The 24,923-nt window shown below is 45.9% G+C and overlaps 1 protein-coding gene across 3 annotated transcripts in view; it reads left to right on the forward strand.

Moving 5' to 3' along the window:
* PDE8B (phosphodiesterase 8B) overlaps nucleotides 1–24,923 on the forward strand; it is a 180,060-nt gene that overhangs the window by 117,908 nt on the left and 37,229 nt on the right. For 2 of the 3 annotated variants that reach the window (XM_083152146.1, XM_083152137.1), the window contains exon 2: nucleotides 23,613–23,672. In XM_083152146.1, coding sequence (XP_083008272.1) covers nucleotides 23,613–23,672 — 60 coding nt within the window. The remainder of the gene's footprint in view (nucleotides 1–23,612; nucleotides 23,673–24,923) is intronic. The other variant, XM_083152142.1, reaches the window with a different exon arrangement.

Raw genomic sequence — 24,923 nt, forward strand, 5'->3', positions numbered from 1 at the left:
CTGGCAGGATGGGGCCTAAAGATGCTATTCTGTGCTAGACCCACCATTCCTGCATTTTCCACACACTTGGCAGGGCGTAATAATGCCATTGGCCTGTCCAGATTCCCATCACTTCCCACCTGCTTCTTCTCTCTGGGAATCTCCTGTGGAGGAAAGCATTCAAGCAGGTAAGTATGAGCTACCTTCATCTATCCATCTATCCCGCAGCAGGGACGCCATGCAAATAGGAGTGAATAGCCACAGACAGGGGATGCAGTCAATTTACCTGCAATCAAAATCCCGACGGTCAAAATACCGACACGGTCAAAATACCGACATTTAACTTGTTTATACATTACCATCCCAGTGGGCATGGAAGGGGAATATAATAGTGTTCCCGAGCGCAGCGAGCCATGCGAGGGGATGCGGTACTACATTTGACTGTCCATGTCGCACCGACATGTGTCGTCAGGCAGAATTTCATGCAATACCATCCACTAGGGCATCGAGGGAGAATAAAATAGTGTGCCGAGCGTAGCGAGCCATGCGAGGGGACGCGGTACTACGTTTCACTGTCCATGTCACACCAACATGTGCCGACAGGCGGAATTTCATGCCCTGAATTCAGGGCGGCGCTGACATCATGGGACGTCAGTCGCCCGCCCCATGCAGACATCGAGACGACTGCATTCTCAGGGGAACGCCCAGTGTTTTTATGTCGATGCCCATAAAATGCTGGCCGTTCCTGTGCTGCAGCCCCATACCCACCCAGGCCCTTCCATTACTGTATGTGCACCCTGGGGGTTTGCACATGCGCATAATCACACATGTGCATGCTCTGACCCCCCAACATTGACAATGGTGCCGAATTCAGGTCTGAATCAGTCCTTTGGTGTAAAATTGACAATAGGAAAGGATACATAGAACAGAAGGAAAGGGAACTAATGAGGAGGTGACTGGTATGAGAGGAGCTGGCTGTGTATAAAGTGAGGTTAGAGACTTCCCTCCTGAGGATAATAGAAGATCTCATCTGTTATTTCTGTGTCCCTAAAGCGACCACCATGGAGACATCCGCCCCACCACTAATCCACAGAGAATCATTATTTGTGAAGATACTCACACAGTAATGTCACTTACAACGGATGTTATTTGCACATAGAAGGTATTTTACTGCAACTAAGGGGGGTTTTTCAGATCTGATCGCACGGCTGTGAATCTGCAGCCTGGCTGATTATCAATCAACTGCGCATGAGTAGAGCGCATGCGCAAGGCCGTCCTGCACTAACATTCAGCTTCTTTGTTAATCGCAAACTGTTCGCAAGTTGCTTGACAGGAAGCCGCCGTTTGTGGGTGGCAACCAGACGTTTTCTGGGAGTGCCAGGAAATGACGTCTGACATCAGCTTCAACCTCGATTGTATTGGCCCGAGTAGGTCCAGGGCTGCGCACAGACTGCAAACATTTGATTTGCAGCTTATCACCGATCTGCGAGTCTTTTGCAGCCAATCGCATCGCATGCCATTATAATGGCATGCGATGGACGCGATCAACACGATTTTACCCTTGCCGGCAATAATGGCTCAAAATTGACAGAAAATCGCGTCCATCGCATACCTTAAGTTACCTTAACTTAAGGTATGCGATTAACCACGACAGGCGCCGTGCTAGGAAACAAGTACCAAAAAAATCTTTCTCAGATGGACAAAATCATGTGCCCTGTAGGTGGGGGGCAGGGAGAGTTATGGTCCATACACACTGGGGGTGAAATTCAATAGTGTGCGATTTTTAGATATGTTCAGTGTTCTGGTAAAAATGGCCAAGATCTCACGTTTACTTTAAAATACAACCAAATGTTTGCTCAAACATCAAAATTGCAAATGTAATAGGGTGCGATTTTTCATATCACACCTTAAGAATTACCAAAAAACTCAAAATAAACAGACCAGGTCCAGGCTGACGAGGTTGACCGAACCATGCAAAAGGGGGACCTTGCGTAAAAAGTGTCCCCCGCTGGCTGTTGGAGCCTGGTGCTGGTTCCAAAAATGAGGACAAAAAAACTGGGGGTCCCCTGTATTTTGGAACCAGCACCAGGCTCCAACACCCAGCGGTGTCATGCCATAGCCGGGGGACAAAAAAGTCCCCAAAAAGCTTTCTTTTATGTTGGTGGGTTTCCTCCCATGAACTGCTCGCTTCAGGACCTTCCACAACATTTCAATTGGATTAAGGTCAGGACTTTGACTTGGACATTCCAAAACTTTCAATTTATTCTTCTTCTTTAGCCATTATTTGGTCAAATGACTTGTGTGCTTTGGGTTATTGTCTTGCTGCATGACACAAGTTCTTTCGAATGACATCTCATGGACGGATATTCTGACATTTTCCTTTCTAATGTTCTAGTATAATTCAGAATTCATTTTCCCATCAATTGGGAGAAGTCATCCTGGACCAGATGCAGCAAAATAGGCTAAAACTTTGATACCACCACCGGTACTCTTTACTTAGCACGGCGCCCATTGCGGCCATCGTGGGCGTTGAATGCACTAAAAAATTGGGTGTGACGCGATGCCCGCGATTTCCCATAGGGAACAATGTTAAATGTCTCAATTGACCCGATTTTCCTGTTCAATGCCTCAATTGACCCGATTTTTCCATAGGAAACAATGTTAAATGGGCCACAGAGGCCAAATAGGCACCCTAAAGTGTGAAATGGCCCCCCAAATTGTTAACGCCACCCCACGATCAACGTGAACCCGAAGCGTGGCAAGCGCAGCGGTACGCGTCCTACGACCTTTTCATACCCCCACTATCCACGTCGGTGTGGAGTTGAGAATAGAATAGTGTGGCGAGCGCAGCGAGTCACCGAGCCCGAAGCGTGGCGAGCGCACGCGGATACCTGTGAAGCCCGCGAAGGGACACGTTTACCTGTGAAGGTATCCGCGTCCCCTCGCGGGGCTCGTTGCGCTCGCCACGCTTCGGGTTCGGTGGCTCACTGCGCTCGCCACACTATTCTATTCTCAACTCCACGCCGACGTGGATAGTGGGGGTATGAAAAGGTCGTAGGACGCGTACCGCCGGCTCGCTGCGCTCGCCACGCTTCGGGTTGACGTTGATCGTGGGGTGGTGTTAACAATTGTGGGGGCCATTTCACACTTCAGGGTGGCTATTTGGCCTCTGTGGGCCATTTAACATTGTTTCCTATGGAAGAATCGCGTCAATTGAGGCATTGAACAGGAAAATCGGGTCAATTGAGACATTTAACATTGTTCCCTATGGGAAATCGCGGGCATCGCGTCGGTCGCATCGCACCCGATTTTTAGTGCATTCAATGCCCGCAATTTTTTTACCTGCGATGCCCACGATCAAAATCGTGGGCGCCGTGCTAGGTAAAGAGTACCCCACCACCACCACCACCACCACCGTGTTTAACAGATGGTATGGGATTTTTATGCTGGAATGCAGTGTTTATCTTTCTCCAAACATAACGCTTCCCATTTACATCAAAAAGCTCTATCTTGGTCTCATCTGTCCACAAAACATTGTTCCCGGTATCCTTTTGTCTTGTCCAGATGATCTTTAGCAAACTGCATTAGATGCCTTGCTGTTGGCCTAATCTTTATTGGTCGACCACTTTTGGAAAGGGTAATAATGGTCTAGAATTTCCTCCATTTGTACACAATCTATTTGACTGTTGATTGGTGGAATTTAATAATGGCATAAGTTTTTGGGCTGAAAAAGAACAGCACAACAACGCTTGTCCAAAGGTTGTGGAACTTTTAAATGCCCATTTGTATATATTTATTGACTTGTGGATTGGTGGAGTCCAAACTTTTGACGGTAACCTTATGAGCATCAACAGCTCTTCTTCTGAGGTACTCAGAAATCCCCTGTGTTTGTGGCATGACTTCCACAAACATGTGTTGTGATCATCAAATTTGATAGCTCTCTGTTCTTTTTTAGTGAGCGCTCCCCACTGGGCAAGTTTTATTGGGTGGAGCACTCCCTACCCCCCCCCCCCCACTGTTTCCAGGGGCGGGGCAGCGGCGCACACTAGATCAGCTGCTGCCCGGCCCTGCCCCCGGCAACCCGGCTGTGTGCAGCGTGATGTTAGCAAAGTCATGTTGCACACAACCTGGGCGGAAGGAGGCCGGGATGGCCAGCAGGAGCTGAGCAGCAGCTGAAACTGAGCGAAGTGCTGATCTCAGCGCTCAGCTCAGTGATGCTGCACGGCAAGAGGGAGCGCAGGCAGTGGCACTCCCGATGATTTTTCCAGGATTTGCCAGACTGGGCACTAATGCATAGCCCGGAAAATTCTCGGGAGTGTCATCGAAGAGTTTAAAAAGACAGGTTGTCCACTCACACCCGAAAATAACTGACTTTAATTGTGCCTTCAAAATATCTGCTAAGTCTAAAGGTTCACACTTTTGACTCACAGATATGTGATATTGCATATTTCCTTCAATAAATAAATTGTGCCCCTCTAATTTTATTTTGTCACATTTGTTTGATTTGGTTCTCTAGATAATTTTTTTAAGACTTGTGTGAGATGGTTTATGGCCATACTTTAGCAGAAATATAGAAATTCAGAAGGGTACACAAACTTTCAAGCATCAGTATAAGTTTTAAAATATAGAAAAGACTATACTATAACACACGACAAATGATACACGATAGCTTAAAATCGACAACATGGTACATGACCAGAATTGCTGTTCAAGATCCTCCTGTTCCTCTGACCTAATGCCTCTGTGAACTTGATCTTTAAGATTTGTGTGTAAATCCTTATTTTTAATTGGTACGGTGATTGGATCTACAATACTTATGGACCCTATCTTAAATTGTTATGCGCCTGTGTACAAAAACACAAATGTACAATGTTGTATTATCACGCAAAGCAATGTCTTAATAAAAAAGTTTATAAAAAAAAAAATGAAAAGACTATACTATAGCTGGAAATGAGCTAGTATGGCTATTATATAATAGAATATAAGACCAAACGTAATATCAGCAAAATTCTAAGAATTCGCATTATCCGAATGCCATGCCTAGAAATTATCCATAGTGCCGGTCTTGGGAATGAATAACACATGTGACAGGCTTAATGTATCTTTTCGGAGAGGGAAAGTGGTCAGTGAAGTGAGACCATTGTACTCATTACATTTACTAGAAATTGTAACATGATTACAGGATAATTTGCGTACATAATTCTAAGATTTTACAATTAAGGTTTTTAAGTCGTCAGAGAATTCCACTAAACCTGGATATGTTAATTATATTTATATCCAAAGATATAAGCAATTGAATGCGATATTACTCTATTTGCCATTAATATCTGGGTACTTGTTTCCCAGCACGGCGCCCGTTAGGTCCCATCGCATACCTTAACTTAATCAGCCCCTAACTGCCATGTTACATGCTTGGTTTGAGAGATGGCAGGTAGGAGCTGATTGGCTGGTTGTTTATTGCTCTCCATGTAATCACTTTTTGAAACTTCATACATCTGGCAAAAAAAGATTAAAAAACCCCAAAAACTTAAGGTATGCGATAGGACCCGATCAGACCCGACGACCCGATTTTAGCCCTTCAAAGACGTTTCCCGTACAATTAAAAAAATCGGTTGCATCGCATGCCATTATAATGGCATGCGATGCGACGCGACCGACCCGATTTTGCCATTGGACCCAATGTTAAATTGTACGTGAGACCCGATTTTACATTGGATCCAATGTTAAATGCCCCCCAGACCCGATTTTTAATTTTATACCCACCCTGATGGTTAATTATTATGTCAAATGCCCCCCCCCCCATTGTTAACGCAATGCCACGATCAAGTGTGCGCTCGCCACACTTTATAAAATCAACTCCACACCGACGTGGATAGTGGGGGTATAAAAAGGTCGGAGGACGCGTACCGCCGCCCCACGCGGGCTCACTGCGCTCGCCACGCTTCGGGTTGACGTTGATCATGGCATGCCGTTAACAATGGGGGGGCATTTGACCCATCAGGGTGGGTATACAATTAAAATTGGGGTCTGGGGGCATTTAACATTGGGTACCATGTAAAAATCGGGTCCATCGCATCGCACCCGATGGCATACAATTGAAATCGTGGGCGCCGTGCTAGGAAACAAGTACCAATATCTGTACTCTGGGCCTAATTTAGACCTGATCGCCGGTTGTTAATTACAGAGCCCTGCGATCAGGTATATGCAGCCCCACCAGAGTGAAATCCCGCCCCGTGCAAACCTGCAAATTGCTTAGCACAGCTTGTGAAAATAGCACAGCTTGTGAAATCCATTCCCAAGCTGCTCACTATCAAATGATTTTTCCAGTGTGTGCAGTGTGTGCAGTCTGTGCTTAGCCCAGATCTGAAGGGCCCTACATAAGCAGAGATTTGTGCCAGAGATTCATAACGGGAGATTCAGCACGGGAGATTTCAAATCTGTCACAACTGTCACAGAAAATGACGTAAAAAACTGCACTTCAACACAAAAATAATGTTATATGGTATAGACAGTAATTTCCTTAATAAACTTATGAATAAATAAATTTCCTTAATAAATAAACGTTGGTGGCATAGTGCCCCCCCCCCCCCCTCACCCCAAACAAATAAATAAACATTGGTGGCTAGTGGCATAGAAAAATATATAGAAAAAAAAATGGTGTGGGGTCCCCCCCCACAAGCATGACCAGCCCCGGGCTCTTTGAGTGGTCCTGGCTCCCAAAATACGAAGGACAAGGCGAGTGGAGGTACCCCGTATTTTGGGGACCAGCATCAGGCTCTTAAACTGGCCCTGGTTTCCAAAATACGGGGGACAAAATGAATAGGGGTCCCCCGTATTTTGGGGACCGGTACCAGGCTCCACTAGCAGGGGGTGTAATGCCATAGCCAGGGGACACGCTCGATGGGGTCCCGTGGCCAAAGCATTACCCATCCTAACTAGTCAGCCCAGGCCAGGAGTTTTTGGGGAGGAGGGGACCCCCAAAATAAAGGGGTCCCCCCTCTCTAGGGCACCCAGGCCTTCTGCCCCCTGAGCGGAGGGTGCACGGTTGATAGCTTGTTTCAACAGTAATATTGTCCTTAACAGTGGGACTACAGGTCCCAGCAAACCTGCCCCACATGCTGGTACTTGGGAGAACCACAGGTACCAGCATATGGGGCATTAAAGGCCCGCCGGTACCTATAGCCCCCCTGTAAAGGAAGTATTAAAATAAAACACACAAACACTGGTTTTAAAATATTTTATTAACCTGGTTCTTCTTTCTTCACCCAGGGGAGCTCAGCCCCCCCCCCCCCAAGGGCTTCTGCGGCATCTTCACCTGTGGGTGGAGGCCCCCTAAGCTCTTTTGCATGGCCGCCGCCTCCCAGGGCTTCAGCCTCTTCATCTGTGTTCTTCACCTGGGGGTGTCAGCCTTTTAAGCTCTTTTGCATTGGCCGCGCCTCCCAGGACTTCAGGAGCTCTTCTCTTCTCCTCCGCCGTCGGACTGACTGCCCCTACCCTGTCTTGAGCTGGCTATTCTAGACAGCTCTAGGGGGCGGGGCAATGATGAGGCGAGCCGTAATTGGCTGGCCGCGGCCATTTTGAAATTTTAATTTTTTTTTTTTACATTTGCCGCTGCCGCCCCGCTACCACCGAGTAGAGAGGGGAGGTGGGGTTCGGTTGTGGGGGTGGCGGTGGCGATCGGTGCTCCTGCCGGTGGGGAAGGGGGGGTCAGGGGTGGCGGCGCGGTCTGTGGCGGGTCTTTGGCATCCTCAGTCGCTCGGCCCTGCTCATCTGCCCGCAGCCACGCATGCTTTCTGAGCGACTGCTCTCAATTGTCCGGCGGGTCCATTCTGAATCTTGGGCAGATTCAGAACGGCAGGGCGCGCATGTAAATCGCTGTATGGGCTATACACACAGCGATTTACAAGCGTTTTTAGGCATTTTCTGAGTGATTTGTTAAAATCGCTCAGAAAATGCCTGAATATCGCGCTGTATATGGGGCCCATTAGCAGCTGCGATAGAAACAGGCTTATTGGGGCCTGAGGTGACATCACAATACATCCCCTAAAACACCTGGGCATGCCTGTGTTTTCCCTGACACCCCCCAGAAAATGTCGGTTACCACCCACAAACTCCAGCTTCCTGTCAATTACTTTGCAAGTGGCCAGTGGTCAAAAAAGTAGCAGGATTATATTGCAGTATGGCCTTGCACATGCGTACTATGGGCCATACCTGCGCAGTCTATCAATAATCCGCCATCATGCAAATTTGCAGCCATACAAGCAGATCTGATTTAGGCCCTCAAGCATTATTATTAATTAATTTTATTTATAGAACACCTACATGATGCAGCACTGTAGAAATTAAAGATAAGAACATGCCCTTAATAGTAACAGACAATAGATATCAGACTTACACTAGTACCATTTGGCCACTTTTCACCCAATTTCAATGGATCGGGTCATAAAATCAAGTAAAAAATGGCCAAAGGGCATGTGTTTGACAGGCAATCCGATGTGCGGTCCTGCGCACATTGGAGTTGGGGATCGGACCTGCGGCGCATCCAATCTTCGACTTGGACAGCCTCCCGGCATACGGGATTGGGAACGGATACATTATATCTTATGCAAAAGGACCGCATATGATATATCGCATGTGATCCTGCCCCTGGGAAGCTCCCTGGTAGTTCAAGGGGCATCAATTGCTACTTCAGTGGCATAGTGTAGGGAGGTTTATCAGTAGATATTGTAGACCTTCCCCTAAGAGAAGAGTTATGTGCCAAGAAGGAATAGTTGCTTATTTCTATATGATATATTTTACTACTTCCAGGCACAGCGGTACCCATACTCAGTCCTAAATACACCCTAAGGGTCCAGGATTTAAGGATAACCATGCTAGTGGCATTGGTGACTCAATAAGTACCTCATTCTTATCGATTAACTCCTTCAGTGGCATTCCCGAGAATTTTCCGGGTTATGCTCCACTGCGCAGACTGGCAAACCTGGAAAATTCTCGGGAGTGCCACTGCTGGTGCTCCCCACTGCTGGGCAGCGCTGCTGAGCTGACCGCTGAGAACACCGCTGTGCTCAGCTTCATCAGCTGCCCGGGTCATGTTGCCCGGCCCTGCCTCCTTCCCCCCGGCTGTTTGCGGCGTGACCTTGCTAACGTCACACCGCACACAGCCGGGTTGCCGGGGCAGGGCTGGGCAGTGGCTGATGGAGTGCTTACCGGCGCTGCCTAGCCCTGGGAAATGCAGGGGGGGTTAGGGAGTGCTCCCCCCAAAAAACTTGCCCAGTGGGGAGTGCTCCCTAAAGAAATGGTTAAACTATCTGTGCTCATGCATGGAGATCCATAAAACCTGACCATTAGGGTGTCTAGAGAACTGAATTTGGAAAAGGTGGGCATACAGTATACGATTTGCTTTCTATTGATCAAATGCATGAGAATAACTTTTTTTGTACCTATATACAAAAAAATTAGATATTGTAATAACTGCCTTTATAAATGAGATAATGGTGTGGAGAAAGAGCTGAAAGAAATGTTCTTGGCTTTACAAGAGGGATCACGTCCCTCCATTTCTTCTTGTGAAAGGACTTGGTTATCAGAGATTGGGGCAAAATAAATGCAAACAGAGCTTGTAACATGGCAGTTGGCAGGTGATTGGCTGGACGTTTATCTCTCCTTATCACCCTTGCATTTATCTCTTGTTAAGGCTTAATACATCTGCCCCATAGTCCTTTGTGTCAGAGATCAGCTTTTGTCCTAGCAGGGCCGGCAACAGAAATCTTGGGGCCCGGTACATTGATATCTCTGCCCCCCCGCCCCAACCAGATCCCCTTGAGTAGAAAATTTTAGTATACTGCATATTAAATGTGTTTTTTTTTATTGTTACAAAAGAAACATAATTTAGAATCATTAATACTGGAGGGGGGACCGGTTAAGTACCCTTACAGAAATCCAGACGGGTGCCTTTATAAACCATTGCTAGGCACTGCACTGCCACAGCAATGCTTACAGCCTATGAGCCCCTCAAAACTTTGGGGCCCCTCATAAGCTTGTGGCCCGGTACAGGTGTCCCCTTTGACCCCCCCTGTCGCTTGCCCTGTGTCCTAGAGACAGTTGACATTTTGCTGAAAAATGCATCTCCATATACACTTCAATGTAATGATAATATTAGACACAGAACTGTAAACTGTAACGTTATCATCAATGTCGCCAAGCCAAGCAGATTATAATGTGAAAAGCTTACATTTGAGTGAATAAAGAGGGTGCAGGATTAACTATGAAATGTCTTTTATATTGACATTTATATGGAGTTAGATTATATTGGATTCCAAAAACCAGGTTGACTCTTTGTACAATTTGTAAATGACCCCAAAAGTTACAGGCGTCCGGTGACTGAGAAACAGGCAGCAAAGGGATTTATTTATTTTATTAACCGTTTCTTATACAGCAGGTTCTGTTGCGCTTTACAATTAGAAATAGGGATACAACAATCTGGGAAGTTACACACTGTCAAATGGTAGGAGGGCCCTGCTCGCAAGCTTACAATCTATTGGGACTTTAAAGACTGAAAATGCAGGTCTCAGAGACGTACCATGAACGTTCAAGCTGATTAATCTCATGAGAACAAGAGGGGAGGGACAGGGGATGCAGTCATCATTCTGGAGGTCCGGATGCTGGCGATCAGTATATCGGTGCCGGAATTTTCGACTGCCATCTGTAGACCGGAACCACATCCTCGATCAGATCAAGTTGCTGACGCCGTAATAATGACAGCTGGCAACCCAATTGGTATATCAGGTGGGGTAGGTTCAGGCCGTGATGGGGCTAGCATTAGAAACTAGTGAGGGGAAGGTTAGGGTTTAGGCTGCATGGAGGGGGGGGTTGGTTTGGTTTGGATGGTGGGGTGCAGAGGTTAGATTTTTGGCGCTGGGGGGAGGGTTATAGTTAAGGTCAGACTGTGGTGTTGGGAAGGTTAGGGTTAATCTGATTAATCTTGAATATGGGAGGGTTACGTCTGAGGGAGGAGGGGGGCAGCGGGAGGTTAAGTATATTTACCTGAACCTTGTCGGACTGCCCTTCTTTGAGACACCAGCTGGTATATTGACTGCCGGCATCCTGACCGCTGTATGTATCCAAGGGGGTTGGGATCATTTGGTCGACAGTCATTAGGTCTACATGAGAAAAGGTCAACATGGGAAAAGGTCAACATGGTTCTAGGTCGTTAGTTCAACAGGTCAATAGTTCGACAGGTCATTAGTTCGTCAGTGTCTAGGTCGACAGTCAAAAGGTCAGCATGGGGTTTTTCACTGTTTTTTGACCCGAATGTCAACATAGTCGACATGGACACATTTTAAAGTGCACCGCATCCCCTCACATCGTGCGCTCGTAATACTTCGGGCATGGTACCTCGCTGCGCTCGGCACACTATTTTATTCTCCCACCACGCCCTAGTGGATGGTAGGGCATGAAATACCACCTGTCGACACATGTTGGCTCAAAAAACAGTGAAAAAGCCCCATGTCGACCTTTTGACTGTGAACCTAGACACTGTCGAACTAATGACCTTTCGACCTTTTCCCATGTTGACCTTTTCCCATGTTGACCTAATGGTGTCGACCTAATGACTGTCGACCATCATGCTGTAAACCAAATGACAGCATCCCATCCAAAGAACAGAGCAGAAGTAGATGGGTTGGAGAAGGCAGAAATGAGAGGGGTGAAGCTGAAGTCTATGGGTTGTACAATGTAAAAAGTCCTGATTCAGAGATGTACACTATTGTACTGCAGCTGTAAATGTGTACGCAGTGACTGTGTGAAAATATGCCAATATCGCTGACACCTGGGTGTGCACTGAATTACCCACTGGTCTCAGATCAGTCAATTGTTTGGCCATCTGAGTAACCCTCTGGTGGCACAGGTTGGTCGCAGGAACTGAGCACGCTGGTGCCATTATAACTGGGAGAATCCGTCTGGGATCACACCCTGAAAATAGTAGTCACGCCTGCGTTTTGGTGACCACTCACCCGTTACCTTCCACAAGCACCACAGGCTGTCAATCACTCTGCGATAAATAACTGATTTAATGAGCCATTCGCATTCTCACTGTATTGCCTGTGTGTGCTTTCATGTGAATGGCTTCATTTGTGAATGACAACGGCAGTGCAATTGGAATCACATGTGGATCACCGACAATAGCTCACAGCATGAACAGCGGCACTGCGTGCATCTGTGAATCCCAAATTGAAGTGGGACCATCAAAACCATAAACAGGAAAACAAAACATAGTAAAGTGCCAACAGAGAAATGGAATTTCAACTTCGGTTTGTGCCAAGCATGGCAGGAATGAGGGCATTAAAAGGCTGCAATCATGAAAGGTCTCTCCTATTTGATTGACTGTAATTTGTCGATTTTGACACTGTACTGCCATCTGTATTGATGTTGGTGACATGACTCTGAATGAGAGGGCAGAGACCTCTATATTCCAGAGAAGGTTTCATTGTACCATCCATGAATAATAGAGAAGTTTGTGCATCAGGAACGTAAAGAAAATGTTTGCCAAGGAACAAGAAAACATTGGGGCCTACTATAAAGTGAAAATCTTACTGAGAGGTTGAAAATAAAGAAGGATGCACCGGAAGAAGAGTGGTCTATGATCCACCAAGCCAACCACGTCCAACGCAGTCATTGTACAAATGTTGGAAATCATGGAGAATGTCCCTTATCAGGCTAATTTCCCAAATTATAATGTTTTCGTTAAATAGAAATATCATGCAACAAGCATGAAAGCACATATACATCCATATATGGATGTAGACACGCCCTTTGGGTGGAGCATGACACGTCTCCTCAACAGCGCGCCCTGTTCTACTATCGACTATAATCTCCCTTAAATTAGTTTTCAAAAGTAGGCAAAAATAATGCAGTGTGTTCTGTTGTAAATGGAATAACCCATCAGATAAGAAATAAGTGACTATTTGCATAATTGCACAATTACATGTGTCTCTCTCGCGAAACTGACACCAGCAGACCATTTGCATCTATTTTAGGGCCTTTTGATGCAAAAATATGTATAACAGGCGATAGAAACAAAACAGTCCTTTTTATGTTCAGTCACTCATGTAGCTGTCATATGACTGGATTTGTTTCTGCAGCACTCGTGTGTAGAGAATCAAGCTACAAATTCTTATTTAAACTTTACAAATAATGGACTATCATTTTCCCATTTGGCACAACATACATTTTATATTTTAGGACGATGTTAGGGAGCATTCAGAGGAGCCTGATTCAAAGGCAGAACAAGGGTGATCAGTGCTGCGTCTTCAGTAGCAGCGGATCTGAGAAGTTATGTTACTACAGCAGGACGCACGTCTTTCAAAAGACTCCCACTACCGGTTTTAAGATCATCTGCCTATGTGTGTGTGTGTAGGTTCCAGCATCAGAGCACCATGGTGTAAGGCAGGTCGAGTTTCCCGAAGACAGTGACAGGTTTTCGGCAGGACCCTAAAACACCAATGACAATACTTATTTTTTGGTGGTAGACTGTCAATCAGGCTGTGGCTTCCTCCACACAGAAGCACAGCAGCAGCACATGCACACTGCAGCTTCGCCACAGGAAGATACATCTGACATCTGTGGCTCACCTGTTTTAATTTTGGACTGTGCATCTTGAATAGCAGATATACCTCAAAAATTATTTTGATAGAGCTATAATGTTTCTTCTTTAAAATGTAATATGAGTGGGCTATATTTTATATTCTGAACATGTTCTGAAAGTATGACCTACAGATGGAGCCCCTCTCAGCCATGCCGCCAGCTCACCATGGCGATGTTTCTGGCAGGGACGCATGAGTGTCTCACTCGCTCGCGCGTCCCACTCAGCTGGCCGGCAAGGAGCGGGGACAGGGTGCTTCCCTCCCTGTCTCCGCTTCAGGGAGACGGGCAGGGAGCAGGGACAGGGCTGCAGCGCTTGCGGGAATGGGGCGCGTGACGGTGGTGGACGGCTATGATGATGGCATTGCTAATGAGAGCAGCTCCAGCTGTATAATGATTGAGTAGTTTTTACAGTGGGGGAAGTAGAAAGTGGCGGGCCCAAGTGCAACCGTATGCATTGGGAGCGCATGTGACTCTCCCTTCTCCCAGCATGCAGTCTGTGTCATGCAGAGGGAGAGACCAGGGAATCTGGTGACAGCTGTAGCAGCTTGGCACCAAGTTTAAGGGAGATGATTGATCTCCTCATCCTTCTATCCTGCATCCAGGTTTTATAGTAGTAGTTTGTTTATTTATAAGGCACCACAAAGTGTCCGCAGCGCCGTACATAGCAAACAAAAAACAAATGACAAGGTAACGTACAGGGTGTGATGATAAAATACAGCATAAATAGGGGTATGGCTGGTAGAACTAAAATCAGCATCAGTTCTGAAGTAGGTGTCAAAATTGTCGAGGAGACTGAAGATGAAGTAGAGGAAGGGAAGAACAGGGCAGGAGCACTGGTGTCGGCTGTGAGCCCATTCATTGTGGCAGGCCCTTGTGCAGTGCCGCTAGTTCCGCCTCTGATTTTTTCTATACAATAAACAGGACCATGCATACATTCTAGAAAACATGTAACAAATGTAACATTATACGTAATCATTAGAGACAGGATTATATGCAACATAAAAAGCTTGAAATATGCATGCAAATATGCATGAAAAATACTTAAAATATGCATAAAAATATGCTACATTAAATAGTAATTTTTAACTTATTTATTTAAAAATCAGCATACAATTAGTTGCAAATAAACCTCAATAATAGGCCCACAGCATTTGCAGATGTCTAGTGCTGTACACAGGATTTGTTTTCTTCCAGGCTGCTACAGCAGACTACAGCGTCCAAAGCTCTTCTTGCATCAACTACACGGACCCTCATCTCCAGCGCCGATGGATCAAATGTCAGCATATCGTGTGAGGGCGGCGCAGTGGAAGGCTTCCTCCCTGCGCCGCATACTCACTGTGACACGGCATTTCCTCCGCGCCGCGTGATGGCACAACCCTTCCACCCACCTCCTCTGCTGCAGAAGTCTGTATCTTGGTGTAAAGTCCCAGGCCAGGGTCAGGCAAAGGTTCAGGAGCTTTGTAATGACATCCATCCCGACTGACTTTTATCAACATGGATTGGCAGCCTAGAGCAGTGTCAGACATAGCATACATCCAAGGTTCCCCACACTGCGCACATATTGCCCCAGCCTGCACACTCTACCATTACCTGACCAGCAGCAGCAGGTCAAAGCAGTGCTGTGACTCGCGGGTGGGAAGAGGACGGGGCCTAAAATATGCTGCCGAATTGTTCATTTACAATTGCACATTGTATTGATTGTTTAAAAATCTAAGTAAAAAATTCACTCTTCGGCCTAGAGGTCTTTCCGTGGATGCGTCGATACGGCACGGCGAAGATGAGCAGTTTTATTTGCATGCAAAAATTTTGAACGGGCCATCTAGTATATATTATTTCTAGAAGGTGATCTTTAGGTGACGCTCCCTTTTTCTCCCTTCATACTTGCCAAAATCAATAATGATGTACCATCACGAATTGTTAATTTAGAATTGCACATTGTATTGTTCGTTTGAAAAATCGAAGTAAAAAATGTACTTTTGGCCCATTCGCATGCAAAATTTTCGCACAGGACACCTAGTAACATATAAATCTTGAAACCGTGACCATTCAGTAAATTAGCTTTTTTACTATCATTGGCCCTATAAAATGCATGTCCAAACTATGGCCCTCCAGCTGTTGTGAAACTACACGTCCCATCATGCCTTGCCACAGTTTTGCTATTAGAGAATGTTAGAACTGTGGCAAGGCATGCTGGGATGTGTAGTTTCACAACAGCTGGAGGGCCATAGTTTGGACATGCCTGCCCTATACATACTGCAATCTCCACATCTAAAGAATCCTTTATTTCAAGGCATGTACTTTTTTATCATTATGAAAAGTATTTCTGACTAAGGCGTCTTCAACATTGGGTGCTTTCCTATACATAAACATTGGTTGCTCTGATAAAATGTTCTTGAGGGCAGGATTTTATAATAACACGTTCCAATTTTCTTAAAAATGGATTCAGTGTCCTTATGTTGTTTGATGTCTCAAAGGCTAACTCAAAATGCTGATGGTGCGTGTTAACTGTCTTTGATGTCAATAATGTTTGTCTTTTCATCACCCCATCTTCGCCACTAGCTCTATGCACCATATATAAACTATAGCCCCAAGAATTTTTCAGATTTTTTTTTTTTGTTAAAAGCAATTTTGAAAAGTCTTATAAACTGCAGTTTAGGAAGATTTAGAAACAGTTGATGAAGGACCATAATGATATGTCCAATCCTTTGATCTGCCAAATAATTGTGGGGATTAATTCCATCACATCCTATTTATAATTATTTATTGCCTACCACCTCTAATTCATAGTAGCATATTTATCACATTCTACATCTCAGATGTATATGGGATGTGATTAGGGATGCCAATCCCGGGGCATTTTTTAAATTCTGGGAATCGGGATTGAAACATGCTCAATCCCGGGATCCCGGAATTGGCCTCCCTAATAAAAAGCATTTGAGCCGTATTCTAAGGTGCTCAGTGCTGCCCGGATTTAAAAAAATATATATAGAATTTCGAACGGGGGTACTAATCCCATAATTGAGGAATTGAAAGCTTCAATCCCAGGATTTTAGACTAAAATCCCAGGTAAAGGGGGGGGGGGGGGAGGGGGGAGGCTTTGCGAATTGGTGGGGGTCGCACAGGGTCGCGAAGGGAAGCCCATAGGCTTCTATGGGATTACACCATGTAAAACTGGCATAACCCCATGCGGCGAAGCCCAGGACGTGTGTCTTTGCTGCATATGAAAATGTGGAAAACCCCGAAAACTGGGTTTTTTTTACGCCATTTTTTGTTTGGTGCATCTCGCCCAAGGCGTTTTAGCCGGATCCTGCAGAACAGGATCTGGCCACTGCCAACCGGATTTCAAGGGGAAAACAGCTGCACTATGTTAACACATACATTCATATGTACATGTTCGCCTTGAAATCCATCCATCCCTGTCCAACTGCAGCATGCTGTAGTAGGACCCGGCGGCTGCAGCCCCGCTGCGTATGTGTGGACGGCCGCATAGGAGCCTTCGTGTAGGCTCCTTCCGGCCAAGTGGGTCTTGCTGGACAGGAAAGGCTTTGTCGCTATGTGTGACCCCAGCCTAACCTGATTGAACATCTATGGATCCAGATAAATAACTTGTTATACAGAAGCAACCCAGCAATAAAACCCAATTAATAAAGCAATAATTCTATCTTGGTTTCATCTATTAGTGTGACTGTGACTCTTTGGCATAAACTTGGCTAAACCCACAGAAGTCAGTTTATTATTCTTTATTTTGGATACAAGTATTTCTGCAATATTTAATACAGTAATCCTTTGTTGTTCAGGGTGAAGGGAGAACACCCTTGTTTATGATAATGTTTTATGCCATATAAAATTAGGAAACCTATAATTTGTCATCATTGATTTTGATCTACAATTAATTATGAGACTCTGATCACAAACTAATTCTATTTAGGTGTATCTTATTATTATTATTATTATTATTATCATTATTACTATGCATTTTACTTTGCGCAGATCATTAGTAAGATTTCACACACGTACACCACGACATAGAGATGTATGTAAATCGATTTATTAATGTAATAAAATGTAAAAAGCGAGATTTTTTGGTACTCTTTACCTAGAATGGCGCCCATCGCGACCATCGAATGCACTAAAAATCGGGTGCGATGCGATGGCCGCGATGGCCGCGATTTCCCATAGGGACCAATGTTAAAAATCAGATTGGACGCGATTTTAGTGTTCAATGCCTCAATGCCCGCGATTTTTACATAGGAAACAATGTTAAATGGGCCACAGAGCCCAAATAGTCACCGTGAAGTCTGAAATGGCCCCCACAATTGTTAACGCCACCCCACGATCAACGTCAACCCGAAGCGTGGCGAGCGGCGGCGGTATGCGTCCTCCGACCTTTTCATACCCCCACTATCCACGTCGGCGTGGAGTTGAGAATAGAATAGTGTGGCGAGCGCAGCGAGCCACCGAGCCCGAAGCATGGCGAGGGGACGCGGATACCTTCACAGTTATACGCGTCCCCTCGCGGGCTTCCCAGGTGTCCATGGCGACGCGGACACCTGTGAAGCCCGCGAAGGGACGCGTTTACCTGTGAAGGTATCCGCGTCCCCTCGCGGGGCTCGCTGCGCTCGCCACGCTTCGGGCTCGGTGGCTCGCTGCGCTCGCCACACTATTCTATTCTCAACTCCACGCCGACGTGGATAGTGGGGGTATGAAAAGGTCGGAGGACGCGTACCGCCGCCCCTCGCGGGCTCGCTGCGCTCGCCACGCTTCGGGTTGACGTTGATCGTGGGGTGGCGTTAACAATTGTGGGGGCCATTTCACAGTTCAAGGCCACTATTAGGGCTCTGTGGCCCATTTAACATTGTTTCCTATGGCCAAATCGTGGGCATTGAGGCATTTAACAGTAAAATCGCGTCCAATCACCCTTTTAACATTGATCCCTATGGGAAAATCGCGGGCATCGCGTCGCACCCGTTTTTTATGTACCCGCGATGCCCGCGATTTTTTACCCCCGACGCCCGCGATTCCAATCGCGGGCGCCGTTCTAGGTAAAGAGTACCGATTTTTTTTCTGGACCAAAGTACAGGTGTCCAATCATGCCTCTTTCCACATGTTTTTAGGGTCAGTTGACCAATCATGCCCCTTTTTACATGGTTCTAGTATCATTTATCCAATCGTGCCCCTTTCCACACAGTCCTTGTTTCAGTTGTCTAATTATGCCAGTTGTGCCCCTTTTCACACATTTAAACAAAGCTATTTAGATATTGCTTGGACGCTTGTTACATGCTTCTGAATACATACAATCCACAGTTCTAGTGTCAGTTTGTTTAATCCTGCCCCTTTCAACTCAGTTCTAGTTTCAGTTGTCCAATCATGCTGCTTTCAACACGGTTCTAGTGTCAGTTGTGCAATCATGCCCCTTTCCACATGGTTCTAGTGTCAGTTGTCCAATCATGCGCCTTTCCACATGGTTCTAGTGTCAGTTGTCCAATCATACTCCTTTCCACACGGTTCTAGTGTCAGTTGTCCAATTATGCCCTTTTCCACATGGTTCTAGTGTCAGTTGTCCAATCAGGCTCTTTTCTATACAGTTCTAGTGTCAGTTGTCCAATCAGGCCCTTTTCCACACGGTTCTAGTGTCAGTTGTCCAATCGTGCCCTTTTCCACGCGGTTCTATAGTCAGTTACTGATGTGTATGAATAAATTAACTGCCTTTAGAACAAGAATTCAAGTTTTTGTATATTTTTTTAATATTTTTATGTCATGATTGAAAAAGATGAGCAGAACATTATCATCAATTTGTCTGCTCTTTTCAGAACAGGCAGAGCACAGTACCATAAAGACAGCATTATGAAAACGCCAAGCCAGGAAACGAATTATATTTATTATTTAAGACCAGATTTTATTTAGTTTACATTATTTTTCTTCTCAGTGGATTCTGCTTTTAATAGAGTTTTGCTCAATGTGTTTATATTTTTATATGTATGAATGTAGAATTATATAAACATGTATTACAGGGACATAACATTATGATGTATATACAGTATACCTCAATGACGGCTTTGCGGTTAGGTGTGTTACCTAGAAATATTCTGATTTGTTGGACTACAATCAATGTACATAGTATGCAAAGTGATACTCTGTGTAATACAGTAGGTGCTGCTCAGGGGCAGATTCAGGGCGAGATGTATCAAATGGAAAATGCGGTAAAACCCCGGTTTTACCGCATTTTCCAATGTATCAAAAATGATACCGCACTGAAGGGTATCGCCACCTTTGGGTGGCGATACCCTATAGAAGCCTATGGGCTTCTTTTCACCGCCTGCCTCGCTGACGCAAACCCGCCGCCTCGCCGACCCCCCCCCTCTGGACCCTGGAAGGTAAACCCCTTCTCCCCCTAGTGAAGCAGCCGGATATCCTTCCGGCTGCAGGGGGGAGGAGGAGGTGCCGGGGACAGCATGCTTAGCTGTCCCCGGCGTGAGGGGAGAGCGTGGCGACAGGGAGATGACGGAGACCCCCTGCACACCAGAGTACAGGTATCGCGGGGGGCCTCCGTCACCGCACCGCGATGCCAGCCGCATATGTTAGTACATATGCGGCAGCATCGCGGTGGGGGGGGGGGCGGCGGCGAAGGGCGGCAATGTATTTTAATACATCCCGCCCTAAGCCTTCGGGGACCAGGGTCACTTTACTGGCCGCAAACTGCATGGGAGAATATTACACTGTCAAAACACAGAGTAAAGGCAGCATAAACTTGGTCGATGGGTGACTGCAGTGTGGGGGAGTAATATCTATCTATCTACACACAAACACATACCACATGAAAAGCCTGTGTTTGTTCCTCTGCACATTACTCTGTAGGAGACCTCACAGGCTCAGTGCTGCCTTTGATTAAAAACCCTCCCATGATGAGGCCGCTGCTGTCTTCCATGGACCTGAGAAGCATGTGATGAGCTATATCAATCAGAGCTCAGTACAAGCTTCTCAGCCTCTGACCTCTTGTGCAAAGTCTCATGGGTCAACTCCCAGTAATGCACTGCCAAGGGCGGATTGGCCCACCGGGAAACCGGGCCGTTTCCCTGTGGGCCAGCACATTTTAGAGAAGAAGTGGCCACCACCCTCCCTGGCTGGGACACGGACCGCCAAACCGGCATCTGTGCGGTTAGCGGGCGCGGCCGCAACAATATGCCACGTGATGGGCAGCCGGATCCGATGGGTGGCGGCGGCAGCAGCAGCAGCTTAGAAGGTCTGAGGCACTCCATCTGTATAAATCAACTATGGAAAGAAGATGGCAAAAAGTTCAATTTGCGCATGGGATGCAGTGACCCAGGTAGAAGAGATGCGGCTGTCATTGGCTGACCGGTGAAGGCAGGAGGGTAGGGTAATGTGGTTGGAGATGTATGGAGCATAGGGGCTATAGAGAGAGTGCATTGTATGTGAGGGTGAGAAGTTTGAAGAGGATTCTTTAGGGGAATGGGAGCCAGTGCAGATTTTGTCCACGGGGAGAGGCAGATGCGGAGTGACGGAAGAAGAAGATAAATTGTCTTAATGCACTAAATAAAATCTTCCTATGATAAACTTTAAGGCTATGCATCATCAGTAGATTCATCATTTAGTAGAAAGCGCTAATTGTTCTTTACTGGGCTGTAAGTTCCTGTGAGGATAAATGCTTCCTATAACTGGTGAGATTGCTATTTACTGTATGTCCGACACTGGGATGATTCTGAAATCATACTTGTTTTTTAACTATTTATGTGTAAAAAGGACTTACTGTCTATTTCTTGTACAATGTCATTACAGTACCATATGTGCTTTAGAGGGCTATTTATTAAGCACACACAACATAAACCTCTTTCTACAGCTTTTTTGTTGGAAAAATAAACTCAAATAAGGCTCCTCATGATGTATTAACAATTTTTTTGCTGTAGTTTCTATGTACAGCTCCCATAGAGTAAAATGGGACAGAACACTTCAGTTTCTGAAGCAGCTCTAGATTAATTGAAAACAAAACCGATGCGGGGCATGCATTCTCCAGATGTATCGTTCCTTTTGTTGTCCTGCACATAGGATGGTATAATGACTGCGTATGCCTGGTAGGCAGCTGGAGGTCCCGCAGCAGCATGTAAAGTAATCGCTGATACAATCATGTATTTTACACACATGGATGGGACAGGAGCCCCTGTCTCTAAGGGCCTGATTCTGGTTCACTCGCAAAAGCAAACTCATTCTTTAATGGACAAAACCATGCTGCGCTGCAGGTGGGGCTGATGTAACATGTGCAGAGAGTGTTAGATATGGGTGGGGTTTGTACTTCAAACTGATATCTATATTGCAGTGTACAAATAAAGCAGCCAGTATTTACCCTGCACAGAAACAATATAACTCACCCAATGGAACTCTCTCTGCACATGTTACATCTGCCCCACCTGCAGTGCACATGGTACTGTCCATTAAAGAATGATTTTTATTTTGCGAATGAACCAGAATCAGACCCTAAGTGTGTTTCAGGATACACAATAAGAAGTTCTCATTATCATATCTAAAACCCTCTTACTGTGATGCTGATGGGAAACTGTACAGTGGCTTGATGTATACAGATAAAGGGGTCTTTCCAGTGTAGGATATAAGCCATTCATGTGTTCAGTTTCTTATATCTTTGAGATTAAAATATCATGCTATAGTGCAGGGGTTCCCAAACGGTGTGCCGTGGCTCCCTGGGGTGCCCCAGGAGATTTGCAGGGGTTCCCTGGGCTGGTAGTCCAGGACAAATTCAAATTATTTATGATCAATTTAACAGGCAAAACCAGTGCGTGTGGCAGCCAATCATAACATACCTGGACAAACAATAGCAAGTCCTGTCCTTCACAGCATATAAAAAAACAATTTACTTAATTTTAATATTGTTTTTGGAGTTTCTCAATTACAAAACATCCAGCCTAGGGGTGCCATGAAAAATGTGATGCTCTAGGGCGCCGTGATTCAAAAAAGTTTGGGAACCCCTGCTATAGTGCCTTATATACAGAGTGAAGCTCCCAATGCAGCTCCTGCCAAACATTTCTGTATACATTTATAGAACTTTGTACCTCCCTGATGCTGTATAATGAACATACCTCTCAACATTAGTGCATTACTGCGAGACATAGGGGGTTATTCTGGCTTGCACGCATCGCTGCAAAGTTCTTAGTCATTTTTCGCCCACCACTCACAAAAAACATTGGGAGGAATGAAGTTTATTTGTGCCCATAAATATGTAAGACCTTGGGCAGGATGCTCTAATCCAAAAATGTGGTAAAAACACCATTATCAAGATTTTTGCTGCATTTTTGTATGCTCTAAAGCCCCTCCGTCGGGGCAGTGTGTGGAGGGAATCGCAAGCTGTTGCTGGCGATACCCCACAGAAGCCTGTGGGGTTCTCTCTGCAGCACTGTGAGGGATCCTGCGATGTGCACAGAATTGTATGATACACAGGTTAAAACCATTGAAATTCCAGGCTTGAGTTTTGCCAGTAACAGGAATTTTGTACATCATACAGGTGTCCCAGCTTACAGTCCGGGACAATGAGAGGTATGCCGGTGCCTGGTAAAAATGGGGGCGTGACCTAACCATGGGAGGCGTGGCCACCTGTCACGATTAGGTCACGCCCCCAAAATTATTACGGGAAGAGTGAAAAATCCCTCTAAAGTCGAGGGGTGGTGTGTGTTATTATACCCCCACCCCTTCAGCAGCAGCAGCAGCAGCACACACCTACAGCACATGCTGACAGCAGGCTCAGCATGAGCTCTCATGCTGAGCCTGCTGTCAGCACACCACATGGTGTACGTTTGTGCTGCTGCTGTCGCCCGGGAGGGGGATCAGACCAGGTCCCACACCTGGTCCATCCAGCAAGCCCGGGCCCGGGTAATTAGTACCTGCTCCCCCCCCCCCTCTCGGCAGCCCTGCTTACAGTTTGTAGCTTTATAGTAAATGTGCACCAACAGTTAATATGTATTCCTTTCTTTTAGCAGGTATCCTCAACAGAACTGCGGCTGGGACCTATGAGACTAACACAGGGCCCTGTTCAGGTAATAACTTCTTCACCGTTTAACAGACTTGATAATATGAAAATCATGTGACAGGAAGTGCAAGCACAGTGGTCAGTAACATACCCTCCAACATGACCTCTTCCTCCGGGTACAATATTCTCTGCTCTTTCCTACTATGATGGTAGCAATCTCTGTGAAATAACCCTCTCATATCAAGCTATTTCAGTGCAGGTGACCCCAATCCTAAATGAAGAGGGATGTCCTGGAGAACAGCATTTTGTACCTGAACTACTATAAGTTCCAAAAATATGAAATTAAAATCCCAGCAATATTAAAAGCCGCAGACTGCTTATCTCTGTGCAGTCAGTATTTTATAGAGCCCAGCTTGCGTGTTCTACAGACTAGCAACTTTTCTCATTCTATCCCAGATTCTGCTGCGAAGCTCAGAGTTTACAGAGTCCCGCAGGGTTTGCCTCCCTGCCCCGCTACTCCCTGCCACCGCCGAATCACCTCGCAACCATGCAAGGGGATGTGTCACTAAGACACATCCCCTTGCATGTGCTCGCTGGCGGAGAAATCATTCGATGGTCACAATACCATGGGAATGCCCAGTGGTATCATGGGGACGCCCATGAAGTGCTAGGTTTTCCCATGGGTGCGACAAGTGCCATTTGCCCACGCTGCTCTGTGTGAACGGGCCAGCGACTTATGCAAGTTGCCGAGTCTGTTCGCTAAGAGAGTCTGCGCATGCGCATAAATCTTTATGCACATGCGCAGAAGAAAAAAAATGAAGGAGAGTGAATGAAGCAGAATGACCCCCTCTGTCCACTAGGGGCAGTGTTTTATTGAAAGCTTTGTCAGGAGAAATGGGAGCGCTCTCCTACTGTATAATAGTAAAAGCACTAATATCACACCCAGATCGCATTGCAAATGGACAAATGCGATAACTGAAAAATGAAACTTTATGTACTTGTAGTTCTACTATTAGAAATGTAATATTTTCTATTTAAAAATGTAATTTATCACATTATGTTGAAAGTTTTTATTTTGAATAGACACCGGGCCCCCCCCCCCCCCCGCCCCGGGTGAGCGCCGGGGCGCCCCACCGGCCCTGACCCTTTGACCTTTTGTACCTGTCATTCTGTTCACTGTCTACCATATGGTGTCAGCCTATTGGCTGTCGACATTCTTACTCTAGATCTGTTAATCCACACCCTGCCCCATTTCCACGCACTTCTAATGCCAGAGCTGATTAGGGCCCTCAGTCTGTCACTAAGGGACGGAGAATAA

Source organism: Crinia signifera, chromosome 1 (assembly GCF_055691185.1).
Source record: "Crinia signifera chromosome 1, ASM5569118v1, whole genome shotgun sequence".
NCBI lineage: Eukaryota > Metazoa > Chordata > Amphibia > Anura > Myobatrachidae > Crinia > Crinia signifera.